General features: G+C 36.8%; 1 protein-coding gene across 1 annotated transcript in view; it reads left to right on the forward strand.

Annotated features, from left to right (window-relative positions):
* IMMP2L (inner mitochondrial membrane peptidase subunit 2) overlaps positions 1 to 10,887 on the forward strand; it is a 478,971-nt gene extending 468,084 nt beyond the window's left edge. Inside the window, exon 6 of the mRNA XM_075152362.1 lies at positions 10,162 to 10,887. Coding sequence (XP_075008463.1) covers positions 10,162 to 10,281 — 120 coding nt within the window. The 3' untranslated portion in view covers positions 10,282 to 10,887. The remainder of the gene's footprint in view (positions 1 to 10,161) is intronic.
* The last annotated feature ends 1,701 nt before the right edge of the window (positions 10,888 to 12,588 follow it).

Raw genomic sequence — 12,588 nt, forward strand, 5'->3', positions numbered from 1 at the left:
GTCTGTGCATGTGTGTGTAGTATATGTGCATCCCTTTTGAGTGTCTATTTTCACTGTTTAAAACTTTCTTAAAAAAAAAAATTGTGATTTATATAGTTTCAGATTTTTTATAATATATTTTCTATCTAAATGAACAGTTCTGAATCTGATAACTTTAATAAGGACCTTTATTGATTATACAGAAGCTCTGTGAAAGAAAACATATATGGGATGTTTTATCTGTAGCTGGAGCTGCTGCTTCAGCTATCATACTAATGGAACCATAATGGAACACTTACTAACAAAATTAATGGGCTGCATTCTTTTCTTTGTCACTAGATCTGTATGGCTCCATTAGGTCTGATTTGTTCAGGGACGAGAGGAAAGAATGATGAAGATGTTAGTATTTTGCTATGTAGTTGAAAGTAATCTATCACTTTTGTTATATTCATAAGCTAGTTAGCATCTTGTTATGTCAACCTTCAGTGAGCTGATATAAGTTAAAGAACATCTGTTGTGGTATGGTTTTATTTACAAAATAATTTATTGATTCTCATCTTTGTGTTATTCTTACATTCATAAAAGAAGGAGGTCAAGGATATTTGTTTCTTCTGCCATTGTTCATTATGCCAGATACTTCTACTAGAGGAAGGTTTCTCTGGGATTTTACTGTAATCCACAGGATTTTATTTTTATTGAGCCTTTTTCCTGCTACTGCACTTGATAGTAGTTGTTTCAAAGTTCAACCATGTACAGAAAATGAAATGTAATAGCAATCATGTTTACTTTCTATTAAAGTATGGATTTTTTGAAAAGACTAATTTACTGGCAGAATTCTCTGTGAGACTGTTTTACACCTACAATCTAATATCAAAACCCAATGCAACAACCTTTCTTAAAGACAAGCAATCTAATTTGACACAGATAGCTATCCCACGCTATATATTTTTGTTAGTATTATAGCTGAAACACTACATAGTTGCCTAAGTGTTTCTATCCTGAGGGTTTCTTTGTGATTTTGGGGCCCAAAATATTTTAGAACTTTTTTCTCTCCTTTCTCATTAGCCTGGTCCATTTATACACAGTTTTCAACCTGCACACAAATTTGGCATTCCCAATCTTTCAGAATTTCAGTATAATCAAACTACAGCTAACTGGCTAATAGGATGTAGGTAGCAGGGCTATGAACTACTAGATCTGGAAAAATTCATTAAAGCTATATGTCTGCTCAAATGGTGCCATCTATAAATCACCCAGGAGTTCTTCATATTAGAGGATTTTTCACCTACTGTATTGGCACCTTTCAAAACCTTTGTGGGGAGTAGCAAGTATCCAGCCAACAAAATACAATCTGAATAGACCTCTACTGCTACAGAATTACTCCCTGCCATCCCCAATGACTTTGTGTTATGAAACAGAATATTTGAGAAGAAAATTTTGAATACAGCTGATATGCCATAGTGCTGAGCATGTGAAAGGCTGTATACAAAGCTCCTTTACTAACCTTCATATGAACAAAAAAAATGTAATGAGAATATATTATTTCAGAGAATAGAAAGCATAATTTGAAACACTGCGATTATTTGTATTGTTTTATCTCTTTTTGGTTTAAGAGAATTTTAATTTTTTGTGTTTGCATGTTTATCATTGGCCATGGCATTTGGAATGCCTGTGCAATATTGCTAGAATATAACTCAGCTTAAAAGACTAAAGCAAAAGTGTCTCTTCAAACCAGAGGCTGATATATGCCTTTAAAATTGTGATTTTCTGGCTGTAGATGAAATTTCTCAAGTACACAGGTTATAATCTGTGGCACTTGTAATTTAGTTCTGTTTCTAATTTGTTAGGTAGCTATTATTGTTCTCTTCTAGTGGTATTTTAGAGGATTTGCACAATTTGCACAAAAATTTATTAATGAGACCAGGAGACAAAATGCAAATTAATACTGAAATTTTTCTAGGCTTAAATATGATGAAACAAGATCATTTTTTAGATAGTATTTTTTAGTATTTCTTCTTCAGAAGAGGTATATTTGTATTCAAGTACTTATTCAAGTACACCTTCAGAGAGGATCGTTGTGTTGATCCAATATTAAGGATTACTGCTCTGCTTTATCATTATCTTCCTATTACCTTTACTTATTATTATCTTCTGTGACTGATCTAGATATTCCCAGATTTCGTATGTTATTTTGTGTTATGTTGTGGTCAACGGAGTTAAATCCAGTTGGCGGCCGGTCACGAGCGGTGTTCCCCAGGGCTCAGTACTGAGGCCGGTCTTGTTCAATATCTTTATCAACGATCTGGACGAGGGGATTGAGTGCTCCCTCAGTAAGTTTGCAGATGACACCAAGTTGGGTGGGAGTGTCGATCTGCTCGAGGGTAGGAAGGCTCTGCAGAGGGACCTGGACAGGCTGGATCGATGGGCCGAGGCCAACTGCATGAGGTTCAACAAGGCCAAGTGCCGGGTCCTGCACTTTGGCCACAACAACCCCAGGCAACGCTACAGGCTTGGGCAAGAGTGGCTGGAAAGCTGCCCAGAGGAAAAGGACCTGGGGGTGCTGATTGACAGCCGGCTGAACATGAGCCGGCAGTGTGCTCAGGTGGCCAAGAAGGCCAACGGCATCCTGGCCTGTATTAGGAATAGTGTGGCCAGCAGGAGTAGGGAGGTGATCGTGCCCCTGTACTCAGCACTGGTGAGGCCGCACCTCGAATCCTGTGTTCAGTTTTGGGCCCCTCACTACAAGAAGGACATGGAGGTGCTGGAGCGTGTCCAGAGGAGGGCAACGAAGCTGGTGAAGGGCCTGGAGCACAAGCCTTATGAGGAGCGGCTGAGGGAACTGGGGTTGTTTAGCCTGGAGAAGAGGAGGCTGAGGGGAGACCTCATCGCACTCTACAACTACCTGAAAGGAGGTTGTAGCGAGGTGGGTGTTGGTCTCTTCTCCCAAGTAACTAGCGATAGGACGAGAGGAAATGGCCTCAAGTTGCGCCAAGGGAGGTTTAGATTGGACATTAGGAGAAATTTCTTTACTGAAAGAGTGGTCAGGCCTTGGAACAGGCTGCCCAGGGAGGTGGTTGAGTCACCATCCCTGGAGGTATTTAAAAGTCGTGTAGATGAGGCGCTTAGGGACATGGTTTAGTGGGCATGGTGGTGTTGGGTTGACGGTTGGACACGATGATCTTAGAGGTCTTTTCCAACCTGTATGATTCTATGATTCTATGATTCTATGATTCTATTTTATACTTTGTAATATGATTAATACAGGACCTTCTTTCACAAAGATGTAAATGTTTCATGTATAATTCATGTCTTTATTGAAATAACTAAGTTAAATTTCAGTCACCATCCCCCCAAATCAAAATACATTGTAAGAAAATAATAAAATAGTCTATTTAATTTTCTTTTTTCTGATTTTGAATGAGTTTTTTTTTTTGAAACAGAAGAAACAGTGAAACCAAAATGTGTTTATTAAGATTTCATCAAAATCAAATTTTTGTTTAGGAAACATAAGAAAACAAATACTGAGTGAGGAAAAAAAAAGATAATATTTCTGTATTTTGCAGCACTTAATGAGAGCTTATGTAGTCTCAATTAGAAAACCAGCAGTAACATAATGTTACAGTCAAAACTTTGTTATGAACAAAAAGGCGAACACACCTGATACAGAAAGCCACCGATTCACGTTAGTTGCATTAAAATCATAACTCTTTACTGTGTTTTACTTAGACTGTTAATATGGTTAGTCTGGTTACAATGATGTTACCATTCAAACTCCAAATTATCAAATTAACGCACAAGTCTCAGTAAAAGTATAGTTTAAAAATGTCACACAAACACTTTCAAGTATCTACCCTTTTCTCAGGGTTTATGCTGCCCCTTCAGGTCCTAAGACTGGCAGCACCCGTCCTCCTCAAAAAGAAGGAGAAAGGGTGGTTTAGTGAGTTGTTGGCATCCTGAATTCCTCACTAGGAGGACTGTGATGTTGACCGTTTCTTCTTCCTCACTCTCTGTTCCACTTGGGGCTAGTTTAGTACATTTTGTAACACATTTTTTGCCTTGTTCTTTCTTCATTGATTGGCAACATCACTTTTTATCTGTAGTTATTATATATTTTGTTTTACATATGTTAGTACATTCCTTGTTCTTCTGAACTTTTTTTTCTCTTTGTTAGCCTTAAAATCTTTTTGTCCAACTCCCCAGCCAGTTTGTTTTTTTTTTTAATGAACATTGCTAACTTGCTTATAGGCCTGCAGTCTTTATTATCCCATTTCTATAGTCTTGTAAACCACGTTATTATGTTAAAGTGATAAATATTTATTCTACACAGAATAATTGCTTTTTACTGTATACGTAAAAACTTTGATTATACCACAAGATTATGCAAATATAAACAAATATAAGGGATATAAGGAAAACTGTAACAAATTAGACAATGGTCACCTGATCATTAGAAAAATTGTTGCAGCTAAAGAAGCTAAATCAAAACTCCAGGTAGGCAAGGAAAGTTCAGACAAAGCCTGAGAAGTTAATCTTGAGGCCTTGCAGAGCTGGTAAAAGGTCTACAGCTTGTTACTAGCAATGACAATACTGGCTTACAGGGCTACAATAACAGATGAACATTCTTACATTGTTTTTTGTCTCTTTGTCTTATTACTACTTCTAATTAGCAAATTGACTAGTTAGGAAGTCTAGCTTTAGAAAAGGTTATAAAGGGCTGGGTTTTTTCATTCTGCATTGCTGTTTTTCAGGTTATATTCAGTGGTACTGTACTTTCTTGTTGTAATGTTGTTATAGAATTAGAAATCTTGGCTGTTTAAACTAGAGCAAAATCATCAAAGATTCAAGGAAAAAAGAAGCAAAGAGAAATCAGTGGGGAATGCACCTAATGTACAGTGAACTCACAACTAGGAGCAGTAGTACCTGAATTTAGCAGGTTGGATAGACTTTACATATCCTGAGAAAGTTAAGAATAGCCTTGTTAGGGTCGCATCCTTATCTGGACTTTTCCTTTTCCTGAAATCCGAACTGAAGACCTGGATTTCCATAGAAATTTTGGTGTCAGCCACTGCATGCTACATCTATAAGGATTCTTGCACAGTCTGAATGCTGCTTTTACCACTGTGATTCAGAATTAGAAAAGGCATCATGGTAAGAGACAATAAAGGTGTCAAATGGCAAACAGACAAGAAGAGGTGGAGAGTACAGTCTGTAAATCAGTGAGTATTTTAAAATGACGTATTTTGGAACCGGGAGAAGTGATAGTGTGGTGGTGCATTTCCCCTCTTCCCCTGGGCCACTCTATGATCTCAGAAACTCCTGTTAGGCCTTAGCCATTGGGTAACGAGTTGGGCGGTTGAGCGTCCCTTGACCGTACTAGGCACTCTTGCATGGCTAAGGTAGGGAGCAACACTGATCGTACCAGGAACACCGGGTACCTGATCAAGGTAGGGAACAAAGGCAGGGGATAACTTGTCATCTCTGACAGCCCTGAAGCATTCCCTACCTGGATCATACCTCAAGTGGAACGATACCATGGTTACTGTGGAACAATACCATAATTACTATCCCCGATCACCCTGGATAGTGGCCAAGATGGCAATTTACTGATGACTAAAGTCAGTCATCTGGCAAACCTATAAAGAGTGGTCCCAAGCGAGACCCTTTGAGCTCTCTTGGACCGCAGCAGGCTGCACCCAGAGTCTCCTTCTGAGTGGGACGCCTCTCAGAGTTCGCAAACTCTTGAGTTTGTGATATTCGGAGGACCGTCAGGACCTGGGCTGAAACACTCCTCGGCCAAGACACTCCTCGGGACTCAACCCTTCGCCCATTGAGAAATGCCAAGATATTTAACACTGAGTATTTCACGAGACTCGAGGGGAATCTTTAACAGGTATACCTTTATAAATTTAGCTAGCTTTAGGCCTTTATAAATTTAGCTAGCCTTGGGCCCTTATGTGTGAATTGATCTAGATCTTTTGTGTGTGTGTGTGTTTGTGTGTATTGATTTAGATAACCAGTAATAAGCATAATCTGTAATCAAGTCGCTTTAGTAATTGTAGTAAACTCGATTAGCTCACTTTGTAACTGTTAAATTAGTCAATGACTAAGTGCTGTCAAAATCTTATGATCTACCTTAAAACTGAATGAACTTTAAATTGCTGCTAAACACATATAATCCCTTAGGCATAAACCGTTGACCAGGTCTGAGACTAGGGATAGATCCAGCCGCACCTAGACTCCTCTCTGAGACAGAGTTTAGAAAGCAAGGGGGTCTACTCTGAACCTCGTGATTCAACGGGAGGGTCTCGTTATCCCTTTTGTATTAGACACAAACTGTTGTCCAAGTCTGAGACTAAGATTGGATCCAGCTGGGTCTTCTCTGAACCTCGTGACTCAACAGGAGGGTCTTCCTTACCCTTTTTGTCCTCGGTCTTTCTATAAATCATTCCAACACAATTCTGACACGATTTCCCCTGTGTATACTTAATCCATGTAATGAGTAATAGAGTGACCTTGCCATCAAATTCTGTTAAGTCGAGCTTTTATAAATTTCTATTAAAATCACTTTTTGCTGATACCTTTGCCAGTGATTCTTTAAGCAGCCTCAAAACCACTCATTCGCGACAGATAGTAATATAAGTCTCTATACTAATAAAGGTGCATTTATCCCAACCTGTTAGGAGAAAATGAGCAAGATAGTTGTAAATACCACTGCAGATAGCACTATCAAGCTTAGGCTTATCTTTCCCTAATGCAGTGCCAAAACTAATCAGTCTCCATACAACTAACATACTAACAACGAGCAGACTCTGAGGAAATATGCTTTTATCACAGTAACAGTGTCAAAACAATATTATTCATTCAAAAATTATTTTGCAGATAAAATTGCGATGTTAACAGAATGACTTCTCAGTTATTCAATTAAATATTCAAAGATTAAAAAAAAAATAGAATTAATGCCTAAACAGCTCAGGTTAGGGAGAATAATATGGATTCAATTCAATATAGTGTCTGTTGTTGCCACAGCAAGAATAATAAATAGATCATAATGTAGAAATACAAATCAACTATTTAGATTGCTGGCATCTCTTACTCATGTCTGTAAATGAAATATGTTCCTCAAAGAATTTGTGCCTGTAAAGTACTGATTTGTCTTCTAGTTAAGACAGTGTTTCAAGAGAATAAACTTATTTTCTATAGTAAAGAGAGTATATAATGTCTGTAAGGGAATTGATTAGTCTCTTTTTTAATAGATTATTTCACCATTTCACTTTGCAACGGAAAGCGTAGCCTCTCAGTTCACCCTTTGTCCATATCTAACCTTGATGAGGGTAAACCTGTTAACAAGGGCAGGTTATTCTTTGCAAACAATTCTGTTCTTCCTCAGTGAAATTCATGGCTACTGTGGTAACTACAGAATAATAATAGGCAATGGACAAAAGTTATTAAGGTTGTTTGCAGAAGTCAAACATCAAGGTGCTTTTAAAGTGAGCCTGTAAGTTATTATAAAAGAAGCCTTATAGCATCAGTGTCATTTGTTATTTAGTAAAGACTTCCATCACCCAACAATACCTGTTTTTGCTTTTCAACACGAGTCATGTTGTCCTGTAAATCAGGTCTACACGAAGGATATTTCTTTATTAGTTTCAAGGCAGATGTGGTCAGTAGAAGTAATCCTCTGGGCAAAATTATTCCCAGCCTCAGCTTCAAACAAGTTTTGATTCATTTGTTATATTCTCAGTCTGTGTGCAGACCTCCTACTGACATCAGTAACAAGCAATGCACTGAGAGAAACACAGAGCTTTGAAAATGGGATGTTATTTGTGTTTGAGAAGAGTATTTTTACATTTTTCTCTGTACTAATGCTGTCACATTTCATATGCAGTGGTGGGGTTTGCTGTGGTTTATGTTTTGGCACCAGCCTGTAATGTGTGTGCCATCATGCTGTATACTCTGGGAACAAATCCCTGTGGCAATACTACATTTGCAGACTACTTTATGGGATAATTAAGATAAAGGATATTGTGAATTCCATAAATATCCAACAAACTACATAGAGGTATGTCAAGACTTACAAAAATGTAGCTAAATCCTATCAAAACATTGTCGTCACTTAGCAGCCTGTCCTTTGCTTAAATGTAGGAAAAAAGTTGCCATGTATCAGGGAAACAAGTGATCCCTGCAAGGGATCAAGCAAGTGAAATATGATGCTAGACTGCAATTTCAGTGATCTACTTCAGATTCTTTTAGAAATTATGGGTTATTAAGTAACCAAATTATATTCAAGTAATTCAGCACCTGCTTCATCAAGCTACAGAATATGGAATTAGATATAGACCACTTCAGCTTCACTGATTTGATTATGTAGCAGAGAGAGACTGGTGAATATACATTAATCCTATGAAATTAAATCAAGAAAATTAGCTGAAGATATTCCTAGGGGCCTATTTGGTGTCTATTTGCATAAAATGCTGAATTACCTGCTTACTGAAATCCCTTTCTTTGTGATGAGTAATGGAATGGAACTGAAGAACTGAGTTTACATAAAAATGTAAGCAGGAATGTACGGGTTCAAACCAGAAATCCATTTAACTCCTGGCTCTGACAACAGCCAATACCAGATCATCAGAGCATGAGAACAAACCAAGTATACAATTTTTCCCTCAGTGTTTCCTAATGTGGAGTATAGAGACTACACTCTTACTTTGTTTATGTTCAATCATGTGTGATGGACTTTGCTTCTATTATTATTTTCTGAACCAGTTTCTGGTGTCTTCGGTATCCAGTATAATGTATGCAAGTATGATGTAACAGTGCACACTCTGAAGAAGCATTTCCTTTTTGTTGGCTTTAAAAATTCTTTAAGATAATGTCATCTGATGTTTCCTCATTCTTATGAGAAATGATGACATAATAGGCAAATAAAGCCTATGCATTCTTTATCCATGCCATTCACAATTTTATAGACTTCTGACCCTGTTGTCTCTTTAGGAGTTTAAATTATTTCATCTTTTCACCTATAGAGACATTCCAGTATTTCTAACCATATTTTTGTCCTGTTTGTAACTTTTCTATTGGAACTGGATACTTTGTAGTTGGTGGGAAGCTTATTACTCGCTATTGTCTCCAGAAGAAGTCTAAACAAATAATTTCAGATGCAGAAGTTTATCCTGCAGGCTTTTCAAATTAAGTGAGATTAACTCCATACCAAATTACTTAATTTCAATGTTAAGTACGGACATTGAAGGCCTGCCTTATTATCTAAATCTGAAAATGTGACTATTCTATTCTCAGTTATTCTTAGTCTAGCCATTTCATACCATATTTGAAAAGAGCCTTGTTTTTAATTTTCTAAAGGTTTGCTAAGCAATTCAGTTTTCTAAACTATGCCACCTATAAGTGATTCATTTGTAAGCAATATCAGTATTGACTTTTATTTTTATTTATTGAAGTAAAACATTAGTGAAGTAAAATTATTGAAATAAAAAAATAATAAATAATAAGATGGTAAAACATGTTTACAAAAAATATGAATGAAGTGTAAGTAGTCCTAGAACTTCAAAAATACTTGATCTGTAGATGTTGTTTCAAATAATTCTATCAGAAATACATTTTCATCCTCGGAGAAATATTTACGATTCGCAGTAATTTCCATTTTTGGTTGGAGACAAAATGGAATTTTGAAGGACAGTGATAAATAGAGAGCACAGCATGTTTAGAAAAGCAACTATCCTGGTGTGGTTATTGTACATAGTTCAAACTCGAGACACATGTTCTGTGTGTTTAACTTACTCAGAACAGATACTTGAACCTTGTTGTGCCGTACCCAGAATAACTAATAACCAAAAGCTTTCAGTGGATTATAGAATGCCTCACCTCTTTTGACTAGCTGTTTTTCTTGAACCTGAAAAAACATTCCTAGTTCATGTTTGTTACAGCCAATGCATTTCAGCAAGCTGTTTTGAGTTCCACAAAATGTTTTATCAAAAAAAAAAAAGAAATTGTAACTGAAGCAGTATTTCTTTTCCTCTCATTACATGCATGAGATACTCCTCATGCATGCAAAGTTCTCTGCTTTGTATTCTCTCATTGCTCTAACAAATCTTCATGTGGTTTGTATTTTCCACATTTTATTTTATTTGCAGTATTTAATAATCTCTCTGGTTTATATTTTGATTACAGGTTTCTCTTGGACTTTTACATGCTCGAGCTACTCATATCCTCTGGCCTCCACAACGCTGGCAGAAGTTACAGCCAATGCTACCTCCGGAGCGCAAACCACTCCAGAGAGAGCAAGAATGATCTAAATGTTCAGATGGAAAAACACTGAAGTGAAGTTTAACCAGGAAGAGTTGCAGTGGTTATATCATCACCCGTAAGAGCTTTGCCAATTGTGCTTTAACATCACATACCGTATCAACAAATACATGTGACATCTTCATGTTAAAATGCCACCATAAGTGTAAAGTTATTTTGGGTTTTCATTTGTTTTGTTGTTTGGTGTTTTTTTAAAATCTGGAACAGTAGTGCATTGTGCGTTATTTTGGTTTGAAATAATTGGTTGTAGAAGGTTTGAATGTTCAATTTTTCTGGGAGCAGTAAAATGCTTGACTTGTTATGTCTGTACCTGTGCTTCCCTGGAGAAGAAATTATTAAAACTTTCAATGAAATATTTTAATCTTTTACATTCAGCTTGTTTCTTTAGTAACTGAACAAAACCTTTATTATTATCATTGATTGCATACGAAAAAAACCCCAAACACGTAATATGCTTTGGATTGTCTTATAATTTCTAATACTGAAGAATCAGTACTTCTGTAGCTGAAAAGTTAATCATATATGTCATAAATTTTTTTCAAAAAACCAATGAGTTTTTTCCTTTTAATGCAGCTTGTGTTTATTATTAAACTGAGTACGTATTACTTATTTTTAATTTCTCTTTCAGGAGTGTTTTATATAAACATTCCCTGTATATCTTTCTGAAGTAGATATTCAGTCAAAATAAACAAATTATATTGCCGGTATCTGAAAGCAATGCATCATTCATTTCTCAACTATAGTAAATCATTGTTAGTATTGATTGCCACATTTCTTTGAAACTATGTAATTAGATTATAAATACTATACAATTAATACTATAAATATATAATTCATATTATAAATACACTCTGTGAATGTGCACCAAAACTTCTGCACACATTATAAGTGAAAAGAACTTGAAAAATGACACATTTTCAGCTGCAGATTAATACGAGCCAGCTTATTTTCCTATTTATTGAATTTTACTTCAGATAGGATAGTACTTTAAAAATTTAACAAATCACACAAAAGATCTTTAAACATTTCAGCTAAAATCATACAATTATCAGATCTTCAGACAAGATGAAAATAAGTCTATAGCTCTTTGAAGACACACATCTGTGTACCGGTTGGATGATAGGTTCAATCACGGTGAAAACTCTCTATTACTGTCCAACCCTCTTCTTAAATGCTCTAGCTCTGTAGACTCCCTGAACACTTTACTGTCTGCGTGTGCCATGATCTTTTTTTGTTCCAAAAAGCTGTTCCATAGGTCTCTGAACTCATCTTAGTTAAAACTAATGCAGTTTGTTTGGGTGTTAACTGCTGTAAATTCACAATTATTTTGATTGGCATAGAGTGATTGAAAACAGTAGTTTGCAATCTTTTTTTTTTTTCAAATTAATTAAGAAAACTGAAATGAGTTCAAGAAATTTACTGCAGTCATAATTAATTTTGGTGACAAAGATAAAAACACATCCATGAAAGGAGAAAGAAAGAGACAAACATAGAAGCGCAACAAAACCAGATTAGATTCGCTTTATTTCTCTCTGTTGTTCAGGTCTTCATTTCCCTTCTTTCCACTAGTTCAGTCCTTCCTTCCTCCTCCTCTTGGGTATCAACTGGGCAGAAGTTCTTATGTATATTGAGAAGCTGGAAAATTTGGTTGGCTGTTCTGATTCACTGATACGTATTCTGCAAAACCAGCGCCAGAGAGTTATCAGTGAAAACAAAGGCATTTGTTCCTCAGTTATTATATTTTTCTATTCATGTTGTCTAAAGATACAGCCAAATGTGTCTGCATCAGCTGCATTTCCAAAAAGATTCTTTGAAGATCCTTAGGATTCAGACCTTATTTTCCAATGGAGAAGAAGGATCCAGAGATATGTAAGAATAAAATTACAGATGAGAGAGAACCAAGGGCTGCATGCAAGCTCTTTGGTGGTGCGAGATCTTGCAGCCCGACAGAGGCGAGGCTACGGCAGCTCCGTGTCCCTAGGTCCATGCAGCAACAAGGCCAAGCATGCATTCCCCCCTGGGCACACACACACACAGAGTATGTAACATCCATATACATGTGACTGGCCGCACCCATCAACACAGACAAACCCACTCGGTACTCACATAAACACTAATGGCACCAGTGACCTCATCCTGTTCCTCTTGCTAGCTGATCAGGATGAAAATACCTAAGTGGGAAATATATACAAATATATACAGCACGGATGCCTCCAACATCAGACACCCATTTTGCCCTGTGTACAGAATCCCAGTCTCCCCATTTGCTAGACCCTGGACAAACAAGCCCCT

This window comes from Calonectris borealis, chromosome 1 (genome assembly GCF_964195595.1).
Source record: "Calonectris borealis chromosome 1, bCalBor7.hap1.2, whole genome shotgun sequence".
NCBI classification, from domain to species: Eukaryota; Metazoa; Chordata; class Aves; order Procellariiformes; family Procellariidae; genus Calonectris; species Calonectris borealis.